The 13,476-nt window shown below is 35.7% G+C and overlaps 1 protein-coding gene and 1 long non-coding RNA gene across 12 annotated transcripts in view; one reads left to right on the top strand and one right to left on the bottom strand.

Moving 5' to 3' along the window:
• LOC308630847 overlaps nt 1-13,476 on the bottom strand; it is a 499,668-nt gene that overhangs the window by 449,606 nt on the left and 36,586 nt on the right. For all 10 annotated transcript variants that reach the window (XR_014018045.1, XR_014018046.1, XR_014018047.1 and 7 more), the window contains exon 3: nt 716-789. This is a non-coding gene — a long non-coding RNA (uncharacterized lncRNA). The remainder of the gene's footprint in view (nt 1-715; nt 790-13,476) is intronic.
• Nucleotides 7,984-13,476, top strand: part of ARL5A (ARF like GTPase 5A) — a 30,267-nt gene continuing 24,774 nt past the window's right edge. The window contains exon 1 of one of the 2 annotated variants that reach the window (XM_081261626.1): nt 7,984-8,365. Coding sequence is in view for 1 of the 2 variants with exons in the window: in XM_081261625.1 (XP_081117751.1) it covers nt 8,320-8,365 (46 nt within the window). In the remaining variant the exon portion in view is untranslated. The remainder of the gene's footprint in view (nt 8,366-13,476) is intronic. The other variant, XM_081261625.1, reaches the window with a different exon arrangement.

The raw sequence follows: 13,476 nt of genomic DNA, 5'->3' as shown, positions 1-13,476 counted from the left end.
GCATTAAAGTATTTAATTGCAAAGAGTGCACCAAGGTGTATAAATTTAGACTAGACAGCTGTTCAGCTTTTTCTGTAGTAGCATTAGCAATTTGGTCATTTAACTACTTTAAGATATTTACATTTTATGGCAGGTAGCTGTAACAGCGTTTACATATATTTCCTAGTCAACAAGATCACCATTTTCTTTCAACTTTTATTTAAAAGTCGCTTAGTTTTAAAGGTCTCTCAAAGCCTTGTTTCTAGACTTCCATGTCATGCTGAAAAAGAGGGAGGCCCATTCAGTATCCGTGTACAAATTCAATCCATCATTTACCATCAGATGTCCATACCATTTTGGTTTGCATTCTTATTCAAAAGCTAACAATCTTGGAAAGGGTATAATGTATATTTTTCTTAATTGATATATTTAAAATTTCACTTTAACTTGACATTTCATCTTCCTTCTGTAGTAAGTTTATTTCCTCCAAATGAATAAGAAATATGCATCTTCCTTTTATTACAGTGGTTTGTTTCTGTGTAAATGATACTAAAATCCAGATATTGACTAAGTTAAAAGTTTTATTTTTGTCAAGCACACTAAGCACCTTTGGAATAGATGTATTCCACAAATACTTTGTTTTTCATTGATTTTATTTAAAGTAGCAAATTATCACAAGTAGGAGAAACAAATCTTATAATATTTGGGGGCTGTTTTAACTTATAGTATAAAATACCTGTTAGAATTCTGTTACTTCAGTCAGCAGACATGTAACAATGAAGACTCATGGGACAATGTGGAAATGTAGTCCTAGACAAAAAAAAAAAAAAAAGGGAATGCAAGTTGTCAATCCTGATGTTAATTCTCAAGGCTATAATGTGACTCTAATATTATAATCAACAATATTATCTCATTTACTGCAATATTTAAAGCAACACTTAGAAATATTTATAAATGACTAATGTTTCTCTCTTATCTTTATACAGTTCTATTGGAAGAAAGGTTGAAATTCTTAACAATTGAGACTAATGGTCTTTCCTAATAAGAGAGTCTTAATGTTGTGACTATACAGGTCATTGCATTTAGTCCTTAATGAAATGAATTTTTAAAATGTGAAACAAATTATGAGACAATTATTTGTTCCCTTTAAATAATGTTATTTACTCTAATTATTATTGTTGTTGTTTGCAAAATGTATTTTTGGAATGTTAACCTCTTTTCATACCTGCATACTTGAACTTGTCTTTTGTGTGGGGGCCTTAAAATTCATAATATAAAGTGGGGGTAATGAAAGAGAGTACGAGAAGAAAATTATGGCAAAAGATAGTTTGCAAATTTAAATTCTTTAAATGAACATATCACAAAATATTTTTGCAACGCAGGATGTCAGTTAAGAATGTTTTTAGGTAACCTTAATTTGCATGCTGGCATATTTTCTTAAGTTGTACAGTTTTATTTTGGTATTTGCTAAAAAACAAAACATAATGCCACTGTAGAATTTGCCCTCTATATTGATATTTATATACTACCTCTTCTCTAGAGAAGACAGTCAGTCTTAAAAGGGAAATAACTTGTCAAAAACCAGTGATCAAATTTCTTACTATTACTGCTAACCTTGCTGAAAGCTAATTGCATAAAGTGTTAAAATTTGCCTTCTCTTTAGATTTTAAACTGATGATTTTATCCCAAATGCTGCATGTTTCCATAATGCTCTTGTCATCCTTCATTTCTTCCATATTAGTGAAGTTTTCTTTGAATTGGTTCACAGATTATCCTGAAGTATGGTTAATTTGGTTAATTTAACAAATGAATCATAATAGGGAACAAAATAAACTGCAAAGTAATTTATCTTTGTGTACAACATGTTATGATATCTAGCTCTTAAGTTTAAAAGAGAGTAGTTCCAAAAACTTGATGTTTAAATGCAGCTGTTTTGCAAATTCAAATTTTTGTCTTTTGAGAACACCAAGAACATGACTTAACCAATTACTGGGTAAGGGTATGCATTATCTTGGACTCCCATGTAATTGGAACAAATTTCATATCAGTGTTTCAAATAAATACATATGTATTCCTTAGTCCTTTTATATTTCTGCCTTTGTCTCTCATGACAATGTTGCATGCTGGTTTTCTTTTAATTATATAAAACTCATCCTTGAATGACTATATGAATGAAAATTTTATAGGAAATTATGTAATAAAATCTGTTTTTTTAGTTCCTTATAACTTTAATGTCATACTGTAACTGTTCCTAAGTTACTTACTTAAGCTGTGTCTATTCAGCAGAGAACAGTCCTCCTCTTTTCAATGATAATCATGATCAAATCAATCAATACAATAGACAACAAAAACAACTTTTTTCTTTGAATTAAGCTGTCAAATTAGTCAAAATAATGAAATTGGTTTATAGGGGCAGACAGAGCTACAACATTAAAAAAATTACTTTTTAAAGTTTTCTTCTTTTATTAGAAGGGGTTCTCCAATGAAATACATCCTCTGATAGCAATTATCCCTAACTAATTATGGATAATTTAATCTCAAATGCTGCATGTAATTTAGCTATGAGAAGATTCGAAAGTATCTCATCAGATATTATAATTAAGGGCTGTAACTCCTCCTACATGAAAAATGTAAAATATAAGTGAAGAGCACTGAGTTTTGGGGAGTCATAGTTTCATATGACACTTTCTTTTGTTTCTTTTGATGGATGTAAAATGTTTGCAGAAAGATGATAGAAAAGATACTGATGGATTTAAAGTGGTTTGGAGTATACACTGATACTTCCTCAATTGAAAATGGTAAGGAGTTAAAATGAGAACTAAGAACCAAAAGTGGCTGGCCTCTAGCTTTTCAAAATTTTCTAAGTGTTCTTGGTTATGTTTTGAACACTTAAAATTTCTCAACCAATGGCTATGTCTATATTTATGTAGGGGACTCTCTTGCCCTACTTGCATGCCACTTTCACACACTTAACCGAAATCAGTGTGAATTCTGTATGTATAAGGGATGTATTAAAGATGCGGGATCATTAATGCTATATTGTTGCATACTATTTTTCATATGCCTTACAATATTTTCTCGGACGTTATTAAAATGAAAGCATTTTATTGCCAAAATAAATCTATGTTGTTACTTCTGCTATAGCAGTAGAAAAATAATGTAGCAAAAATATATATTGTACAGTACAAAATTATAAAATATATATATATATATATTTTGCCAATAATATGAAAATAGATTGAGGAGAAAGAAGCACATTTGTTATAGCACAAACTTACAACAAAATCCACTGTTAAATTTGGCAGTCCTATTTTTTAAAAGTAAATAGATTTAGTTATATGTTTCATCTACCATCTTTTTAACTTGCTGCTTGATACCTTTCCAGCAATTTATTTCATAGCTTTGCAATCTGTGGTTGTAATTTATTTTATTCCTTTCCATAAAACTTATTAAATTTTATTTTGTGATAAGACTCATACTATATTTTCTGTTCTTATTTCTTCTCCTTCAATAACAACTACAAAATGTCACAGCAAGTGAGCTCTCAGGGCTCCTCTGAATTTTGGACGTGTTTGAAATTGTTTGTTTTTCACAGCCTCAAGTTAGAATGATCAACCAAGATGTCCCAATGCAAAAATATTAGTTAGGAATTCCTTAATTTATTTTGTACTGGATACTAGTTTGAAATATAAGTTAAAGCCATTAGCTTTGTTTTGGAAGGGATGGGGGAGGGAATAAAAAATAAAGTTATTAATATAAAACATTAAAAATGAAAATGGCAAAACAATCCAGAAAGTTTTCCCCTGCTATTCTGAGGCCTGTTGAATATCCCTGACTATTGCTATATCTCCAGTGATAAAGTGGGGAAAAAAATGCCTTTGTCAAATAATTTTTTTCTTTCTTTAAATTTTAGTTATTTATATTGATAATTTAACCCCTTTTATTTTTCTGATATAGGTATGTGTAGCATTCTACAAGGCATGCTGGGTAAAATATACTATGCAAATGTGTACAGTGCTGCATGTTTTTGTTCTCCCTCTGCTTTAGTGGCTTCAAAGAAAAAAAAATGTGGTGTTATTTTTGTGAACAAGACATTTAACAAAGAAAATGCAGAGTGCATGCATACAGTATCCTAATTTCTATGGATTTGTTTTATGGAATTTAAATGTGTACAAAACAATTGCATTAATTTTTTTCTTTTATATAATAAATGAAAAAACACTGAAACCAGCGTTATATCTCTCCTTTATATTATTCTATAGATATATTGAAGAAATACTGGAAATCACTGGGTATAATTATATACCTTTTATAGGTAAAATTAAAAATCTAAACAGTTACTTTAAAAAAACCTCAATTAATTGACTGTTTTCCTGAACATTCTGCTAGGTTCAATGAGTGAATCACAAAAGAAGTACTATTGGTAAAGAATTTATAAGTTAAATACACATGAAACAGAATTATATTAGGATAAATGCATGAAATAGAATTGACTATAATATAGAAAAATATACTGCATGAAATTTTTTGTTCACAAGATACCCCTAAATGAGTAATGTAGTAGTTCTCAAAAGTTTCCAAAGCTATCCCATACCTGTAAGAATTCCATGGATAGTATATAGATTATTACTTGACATTTCATGTACTCAGGGTCATTTGTCTATGCTGTGAATTGATTGGAACTTAACTTTTCAGAAAAAAAAAGTTATTTTTCAAGATGTTCAAAAGAAATACTCTGTTGATTAATATACAGTGATTTATTACAGCCAAGTTATTTCACAAACATTATCAATTTAATCCCTCTGACCACCCCAGAAAGTAGTTTACTAGACATAACTATGAATGAAGAAACCAAAACTCATTGTAACTTTTTTCTTTGAAGTATTTTCAGTTAAAACTTCATTTATTAAATGCCTTTACGCTGCATCTAATAAATGTTGGCTGAATGAACAGTTTCTCAGTTATTGGAGAGACATTATATAAAGCTACCTCAACTATCAAAACATTTCAACCAACAATCTGAAACTCCCAAATGGAGGAATTACAGTTGCTCACATCAAATGGCCATGAGCCTGAAGCCACCTCTCATCAGCAGCACATTTCTACTAAGCAAATGGACTGCCAGAAGAAACATCTTGTTTGTTCTCTCATATGACATACAGATTAGTGTAGTGGTTAGAGTGTGGACTCCAACCCTTGCCTGGACTCAAAGCCTAGATCCAGCTGTCAGTTTGGGGCAATCACTGGACTTCTCTATACCTGGATCTGTTTCTTTAGAGTTTTGATTATGGTCACATTTTTCTGTTTTCTTACATGTCCAGTAAGTTTTTATTGATGAAATATAATATTTCAATATTACAATATTGTAAATTTTACATGTTGATGACTTGATCTGTATTCCTTTTAAGAATGATGGACTTGTTTGACAGGCAACTTGTATGACACTTTAGCCTTTTTCGGGTTCCTTTGGAACTGGTTTAAAGGAGAATTTTTTCTTAGGCTAATTTAGTTCTTCTTCTAAGGTCTCTGGGGGTGTCTATTGAATGTTCTATATATCAATGGGTTCTCCCAGGCTGAAGGGAACTCAAATGATTTCTGGTTCATTCTAATCTCTGGGAACAATTTGTTTTACAGCTCCCACTTACTTGTTTTTTCCCACAGAAATTGTTATTGGCCAGCCTCCTGGTGTTCCAAACTACACAAGTATAGACTGATGTGTTGCTAAAGGTTGAGTGATCTCCTATGCCTGTTTCTGGAGTTTTTCTCTGCATAGCTTCCTTTCAGTTACTCGATTTCACAAATTCTAGCCCCCCCGATCTCTGGGAAGGTTTATCTGTGTCTTTAAGAGATTATTCTACTTTTTTGGTGGGGGGGGGGGGGTTCTACTGCCTCTGCAGCTGTCTGTGAATTGCTTTCAGGCAGAAAGTCCAAGCAATGGTAAAACTCATTGTTTCTCTTTTGGTCACAGTTCAGCACTGTGTCTTTTCCAGTATCTGAAAACAGTTGTTTCCTGTATTGTGTCAAGTGTTTAATTTGTTAATAGTAGGGGATCAATCTGGATCATCCCATTCTCTCATGGCTTGTAGCAGAAATCTCTCCAATGACATTTTACACATTACTATAATTAGTCTTTAAAAGGTCTCAGAGGATTCTGCTTTTACAAATAGCTTCACACCACTCACCAAAGATTCCAAATTACATCTATAGTAATTTCATATTTGTATCTCACCTATGGAACATATAGTTAGACAAGATTTTATTAAGTATATTCATTACTTCTTTCTTTGAAAGACACTTAGAAAATAATCAGAAAGGTTATCTTCTTAATAAACTTAAGCACCGTGACATACTATTGTAATCCCAGCCACTCTGGAGACTGAGGTAGGAGGATCACAAGGTTGAAGACAGCCTCAGCAACTTAGCAAGATTCTTCTGTCTCAAAAAAGTGCCAGGGATGCAGTACAGTGATTGAATGGCCCTAAATTCAATCCTACTATCCTTCCCCACAAAAAAGAAAAGAAAAAAAAAAACTAGCTTCACAGGTTAATATGGGCATTTAATAAATTGACAGAGATGTGTGGAAGTTTGTAAAATGTCTCAGGAGTTGCCAAGGCATTACCTATAATGTGCAATAATGGAAATGTTGATTATGCAAATAATATTGCTTTCCTAAATAACCTGTGGAGTACTTTCTTAAGTAAATTTAAATTCAGACAAAACCATTCATAAATTACTTATGGATTACTCTAAAGATTTTTTTCCCCTTCACATACGTCTCCTCTATAGTTTACTTTTTAATATGGCCTCCAAAAGAAGTCAAAAGAAATTTTTCTATATATTGAGAGAAGATAGTGCTTGGCTAGAAGTCAGGTGGAAAGGTGGAATTTGTTGTTGATTTTGCTTAATTTCATTTGGATTTTGGAGATGGAAGGCAAAATGCTTTTTACAACTCTCCCATCTTTTTCAATCTCTAGTTTTTAAAGCCAAAGTTAAGGAGAATAGAAAAGGATGATGCCGTTTCTGGATTATTTGTGAAAGAAAAGAAGCAAACAATCCAGTTTCTTTTTCCCACCCTTTACCTCTAACAAGAGTCAGGACTGACTTATCACACTCATCAGGTGACCCAGAACCGAACAAGGGCTTCTGAGATCAATCTGGAGATATGTGTATGTGTGTACACATCCCTAGAGATGTCAAGTAACTTGTCTATGTAGAACATAGAACATGTGGAACAAGAACTCTGATATATCAAGTTACTTAATGATTTACTTATATTGTAGTTTTCAACTAAATATCCCAAAGTAGAGGGCTTTGTATAGTGTGACACTCACTTGGCGTGGGACACAGCTGTTCAGAGTGTGCAAGGAAGAAGATCAGAGAGAATACGTGGCCATATATTTCATAGGAAGGAAACGCCTGGAATTATAACTGGAAAGGATATTTGAGTTCATCCTGCAGAGAACAATATCTGTCTCAAGTGTTTGAACTCTTCCGCTCAGACTGCTTTTGAGGCCACTAAAGGTTTTTAAACAGGGGAGTGGAGGGAGATGAAAGAGGAAAGAACCCTGAGGTGTAGAGATGAGTAAAGAGAAGCCCACTGTCAAAATAAGGTCATTGATTTCAGCTGGTATCCAGGGACAAGAAATTCGAAATAGAAAGCTCTTAAGTTTCCTTCAAAGGCCCTCTGGAACACGGAATCACTAGGACCAAGACGTGGGGCTTTAGGTGCGTAGGACTGGAGATAGACACAAATTACATGTTTGCATCATGACTCTATGGAAGATATTCAGGGAGAACATAAAACCTGTTGCGAACGCAACCGCCAGCAATCAGAGCCATCTGACTCAACCCGCAGCCCGCAACCCTCACAGACTGGATCCAGCCAGAGGCATAGCCCAGCAGCTTTCAGATAACTTCGTTCAACAAATAAGCAAGGACTAGGCTGGCGCCCATCCCCAGGCTCCGCCCCTCTGGCCGCGCGCCTGCGCACTCTCGGCACGCCCTCTCCGCCTCTTCACCTCCCCCGCCCGCGTGGTCGCCTCCACCGCAGCGGTCCGTGAGGAGCTGGGGGAGGACGGTGGCCCGCGAGGCTCGTCGCAGACAACGCGGCGGCGATGTCCGCGAGCCAGGCGAGTGCCGCGGCGGCAGCGGCGGGGCCTCGCGCACTGCAGGGCGGCCTGGGTTTTGGCCTCCCCCCGGTTCCCTGGAAGCGGGCCGGTGGCCAGTGCGGGAACGGCAGCAGCAGCAGAGGCGGAGGCTTCAGTGCGTCTCTCTACCCTTTAGCCTGAGCCAAGGGAGGCCAGGCAGCCTGGGTGGCTGGAGGGGGTCCGCTGCCCGAGAATGGGAATTCTCTTCACCAGGATATGGAGACTGTTCAATCACCAGGGTGAGGCGGCTCGGGCCGCGGGCGTACGGGTTGGGGAGAGGGTCAGTCCGGGCCGGGTGGGGGGGGGGGGGGGATTCCGAATACTTGGTAGTGTGGGCGGCGCGGTCGGGCGCTGTCTCTGCGCCGGTGCGAGCTGCGCGGCTGCGGGCCTGGGACCGTTCAGTCCCCTCCTCGCGAGTTTGGGGATGGTTCCCGACTCGCAGCCCTTTGTCTTTGGGGAGTTTCCTAAGAAGTCCATTAAGCAGTGCACCCATTGCTCCGATTTCGATTGAGGGTAGAAGAGGTTTCTTGCCCCAGGTCTGATTTGTGTGAGAGGCACGGCCTGGCCCGGTCTCTTTCGGCCCTTTCCTGTGCCAGCAGTTAGGATTGGAGATGAGAAGAAATACTGGGGTCTTCTGAGATGATGGCTGTAGTTTATGACCCTAGCTGCACTACTGAGCGACCTCGGGTTGCAGAATGCAGAAAACGTGAGGAATTGCTCTTGACTTTCCCTGTACACTTAGGGTTTAAGAACCTTAACTTCACCCTCAACCCCCTCTGTGGGGAGGAGGGCTAAAGACTTAGGCCTCCTAAAAGTGATAGACTTTTCTCCGTTTACCTTATTTATACATCTGTTTAAGGTTAAACTTAAGGTCATTGTTATACTTGTGTGGGTTATTAGTTTTTTTTTTTCTTCTAAGATTGGGTGTTTCAGTGAAAGCTTTAAAAAACATAACCATATGAAACGTTTGTTGAGGGTAGGAAACTAGCAAGTTACTAAGTATAGAGTGTATTGTATAGGGATGCTTAAAGTTCATCAGAACATCAGCATTGTCTTGAAATGCATAGCAGGTTTATTAAAATTTGTTATTTTAAAATGGGTGTGGAAAAGGATACAGTTTTAATAAAAAAAAAGACTCCATGGTTATTAAGATGCAGTGTTTATTTTTTTTAAACTCTTAAGTTAGGTGTTTCATCATTCCTGCTGTCAATAACTTAATTTATGTTTTTCTCTTGTATAAGGTAGTGGTGTTATTACATCCCAAAGTTTTCCAGTTAAAACCTAAAATGAATGGTATCATCTATTACACAGGCCCACTGCTGCCTCCTTCCCCTTCATAATGGAACTCATCTTGTAAAAAGAGGGAAGGGACTGGACCTGTGGTCTCTCTACTGTTACCTTTAAGAAAAAATAGTGTAGAGCACATGATTCTAAATGTAATGGAAGGTGACATGGGGATTTTTCACAAAGTGGAGAAAACTAGTTCTAATTAGCACTCTCTCTGACTGGTTGTTGTGTGATGGGAGAGTGAAAACCAGTCACTTAAACTCTTGGTGCAGATGTTCTTAACCTGCAACACCAGGAATTTGTGCGGCCTACTTGAAAACTTAATCTCTAGATTAATTAATTAATTAATGTATTTACATTATTGTAAAACCAGTGATGTTTATCATAGATAAGATCTAGTTTTAACATCCATAATTTTGAATTATTTTTAATGAAGCTAGTGTTTCAATTCTGGAATGAGGCTTATAAAAACTTTTCTTGTTAATTGAGCTCTGATACAGCCAGAAAAATAGATAACTGCACTCTATTTTGAGTCTACAATAAAAATTTGCTTCTATAGTTTAATGAAATTAGATGTTTGCCAACAGATACTTGCCAGTAGTAAACAATAATATGTGCATGGGTACCACTCCAGATCACTATTAGTAGTTTTATTCTTATAAGCTGTATCCTGTGATAATTGGATGGACATTTTTCTTGGTGTTGGGAAATTAATAGTAAGGAAATAATGGAGTCAAGTTCTAAAAAGTTGCATCTCAATATTGTGAAAGTGAATAAATTGTTTCTTTTCTGTTAAACACTGGTTGTGTTTTCAATAGTCACTTTTCAGAATATTCCCAACTCAGTCTAATGCTAGATACTTGTTGGTTTTTTGGTTCTGTCCTAAATTGGACATATGTAAATCAGATATATCTTAGGTGCATTAGTTTACCTATAGAAGAGTTAGGACATGATCCTAAGTTCTTTTCACAGAAATTCTTGGAAAGAAGGTTTTGGGGGGGGGGGGGTTGCAGAATTTGCTGTGGATGAAACTTAAACTGTGACAGATCTCTTTTTTGAAATCCTTTCAGAACAGCTTTTTTAGTTAAAGCTTAGATTTAGTGCACAGTGAAAGCAAATTGCATACTGCTCAGAAGAAAAACTATAGGTTACATTTAGGTGATACTTAGATTCAGTGGAGCACAAACTTTATTCTCTGTTCTGTTACTTTTACATTATTTTTTATTTAAAAAAAAAGTTTCAGTGGTCCTTTGAAGTAGTTATTTATTTCCCCTGAAAAAGAGGAAACTGAGGCTCATGCGGAGTCATTTCCCCAGACTATATATCTGTTATATGACAGAACCCAGCAACTTGAAACACGAAAGAAATGTGTTACTAATTATTATTGTCCATCTTTAAAAAAGAGATTCACATCATTATTTTCCTATTTTTCACCCTTATTAACGGTCTCTCAGTTGCTAAACTATAAATCTCTAGGATTTTGAAGAGTTGCGATTTGTGACTTTTCATATGAATAGTAGTTTACTAAACATATTTTTGAGCATCTGTTTGGGTCAGGACCTGTGCTGAGTCATAGGAATTAGAACAAAGCCAGCTAACAAATTTTCCTGCCTTTATGGAGCTTCTTTATAGTATAGGGAGATGGAAAATAAACTTACTTCATCTCTAAAGATAAAATAAAAGCAGTTAACATTTACTGACTTTTGCAAGGCTACATTCTCGGTGTTTCATACAGGTTGGTTGATTTAATCTGCACCTGGTTGATTTTTCTTCCTATCCTACAGAGGCAACTCTGTTTTGCAGTTTTTTTGTTTTGTTTTTTGGATTTTTGTTGTTTTGTTTTTGTTTTTGCAGTTCCAGGGCCTCACACATGCTAAGCAGGTGCTTTACACTAAGCTACATTCCCCATCCTCTTAAGTGGTTTTCATAAAGTACTATAATTCAAAGTGATGAACCTGGGATTTTAACTAAGGTTTTTCTATTGCTAGAGTTAGTGCTCTTAAAGACACACACAAACACCTTTTTTTGTATAAGAAGGACTCACGTTAAATAAAAGGAGGAACTCTTGACACTTATGTGAACTATGAAAGATGTTTTGGAATTTCCCCATTGGTGTCTTGTATTGCTTTTCTGATTGGTTGTTAGAAAAGGAATTATATTACAAATGAGTGCTGGAAAAGCTGCCTATGCTGCACAAACCTGGCTTTGATAAAGCGAATTCTGCTTCTGTTTTTTTTTTTTTAATTTATTTAACAAATTCAAACATATGTAGGTGAATACATGTAGTAGCTAAGTAGCCAAGGAGTCGACTATACCATTTTCAATATATTACCTTTTAGCTCTGAGTGAACCCTTTTTTGTACTATGTAGAAGTGGACCTGGGTCCTTTAAATAGTTTTCTTTTGTCAGTTGGCACAGTGTTCAACTTTGTTGATAGACAGCACTGGAGGGACATTTGCAGAAAGAAAGGGGTTTTCTTCATGGTTACAGTGTGCTCTCAAAAAGTCTTTTCAACACAAATACCCTCACCAGTGCCTGCCTGACTCTTGCACTACATAGTGGTCGGCAGCAGTCAGCAGTTTTCCTTAGCACCCTCCACACCCCTCAGCTTTGTCCTCCAGAGAAGTACCTTCCATTAAAAATTTTCCCCAGCACCCCTGGATGGAGGATTTCCTGTACTCACTGGGGCAACTTCTCTGCCATTCATTGACCCATAGCTATGCCATCGGACAAGGTCTTTATCTTAGTCTCAAGAGGGATGGAGGAGCTCTGTCTTTGCCATAGGTGGAGTGGATTCTTCTTATATTTGTCATTCCTGTAATCTTTGTAGCTCTTTTCTTTCTTATTAACCAATCCCTCATTATTCCAGTCTCCTGTAACAGTTATTTTCTCTAAACTTTCCAAGTTCAAATTATTGTATGTCTCCTGATTGGATTTCTAATTTTATCATGTATATTCAATTGCTTTTTCTTCAGCAACCTCTTCGTACAAATGAAGTGTGTTTTCTCCCTATGAAACTTCATTACTGTTGCTATAAATAGCAAGGTTTTTTTATGTTTGTTTTTTTAATTGATGATACTTTTTAAGTTTTGAAAATTGAGTTTTTATTACAAAGTGACTGAATCAGATACCTGCCTCCTAATTTATTTGTTCATTCATTGATGATACTTTATTAAGCCCATGCTTTATTCCAGGCTTTGTGCTGTGGAGTGGAAGAACAATAGTGAACATGACAAATAGATTTTGTGCTCTCTAAAGGATATAGAATTAATAAGGCTAAGTAATAATTTGGAAATGAAGTGAAAATGAAGAATAATGTATTTTTCTTGGTGTTTGTGATTAGGCAATAGTTCAATTTGTTTTGGTTTTATAAATTAATGACTAGTAATTGGAGAGATACAGACTTCAGCAACGGTAAATAAATGGAACTGATTAGCTGCCTGAGTGTGTCAAAAGGAAATGAAAGAAAAAGTGATACAAGAAAAAATAAGATTATTATTCTTTTCCTGCCATACTGGAGGTTAACCTAGAGAATCACATATGCTAAGTGAATGCTCTACCACTGACCTACATCCCCAGTCCTTTAGTGTATTTTGAGACAAGGTCTCACTAAGTTGTGCAAGCTGGCCTTCAATTTATCAGCCTCTTGCCTCAGCCTCTGAAGTAGCTGGGATTACAGGCATGTGCCACACTACACCAGCAATAAGAAGCATTTTGTGATAAAATAGTATTTATTGGTAAACTCAAGCCTAAATAATAACTTAGAATTTCATCAAAACATTATAACTATAGTTATTTTGGTTTATTTGCGTAAGTGTAGGAATGCCGTGACATAGATATTCTAAAAGAAAATTTTTACTAAGCAATAAACTTTCGATGATTCCCATGCAGCAAAGAATTAGAATGAGGAAATTTTATTATATTTGTCCATGATAACAATATCTCCAAGTATACATTTTTTATTTTAAGGTTATGTGGAGTATTTGTTTTGAAGGACATTATAACACTTTCTAAGCTACAAATTTGTTTTGCATAGAATCTTGTGCCGTCTTGGTAATGATAA

The sequence above is a fragment of the Spermophilus citellus genome (genome assembly GCF_964194105.1).
Source record: "Spermophilus citellus genome assembly, chromosome: 11".
NCBI lineage: Eukaryota > Metazoa > Chordata > Mammalia > Rodentia > Sciuridae > Spermophilus > Spermophilus citellus.
Note: the sequence above shows the minus strand (reverse complement) of the source record. Positions and strands in the feature narration are given on the sequence as shown.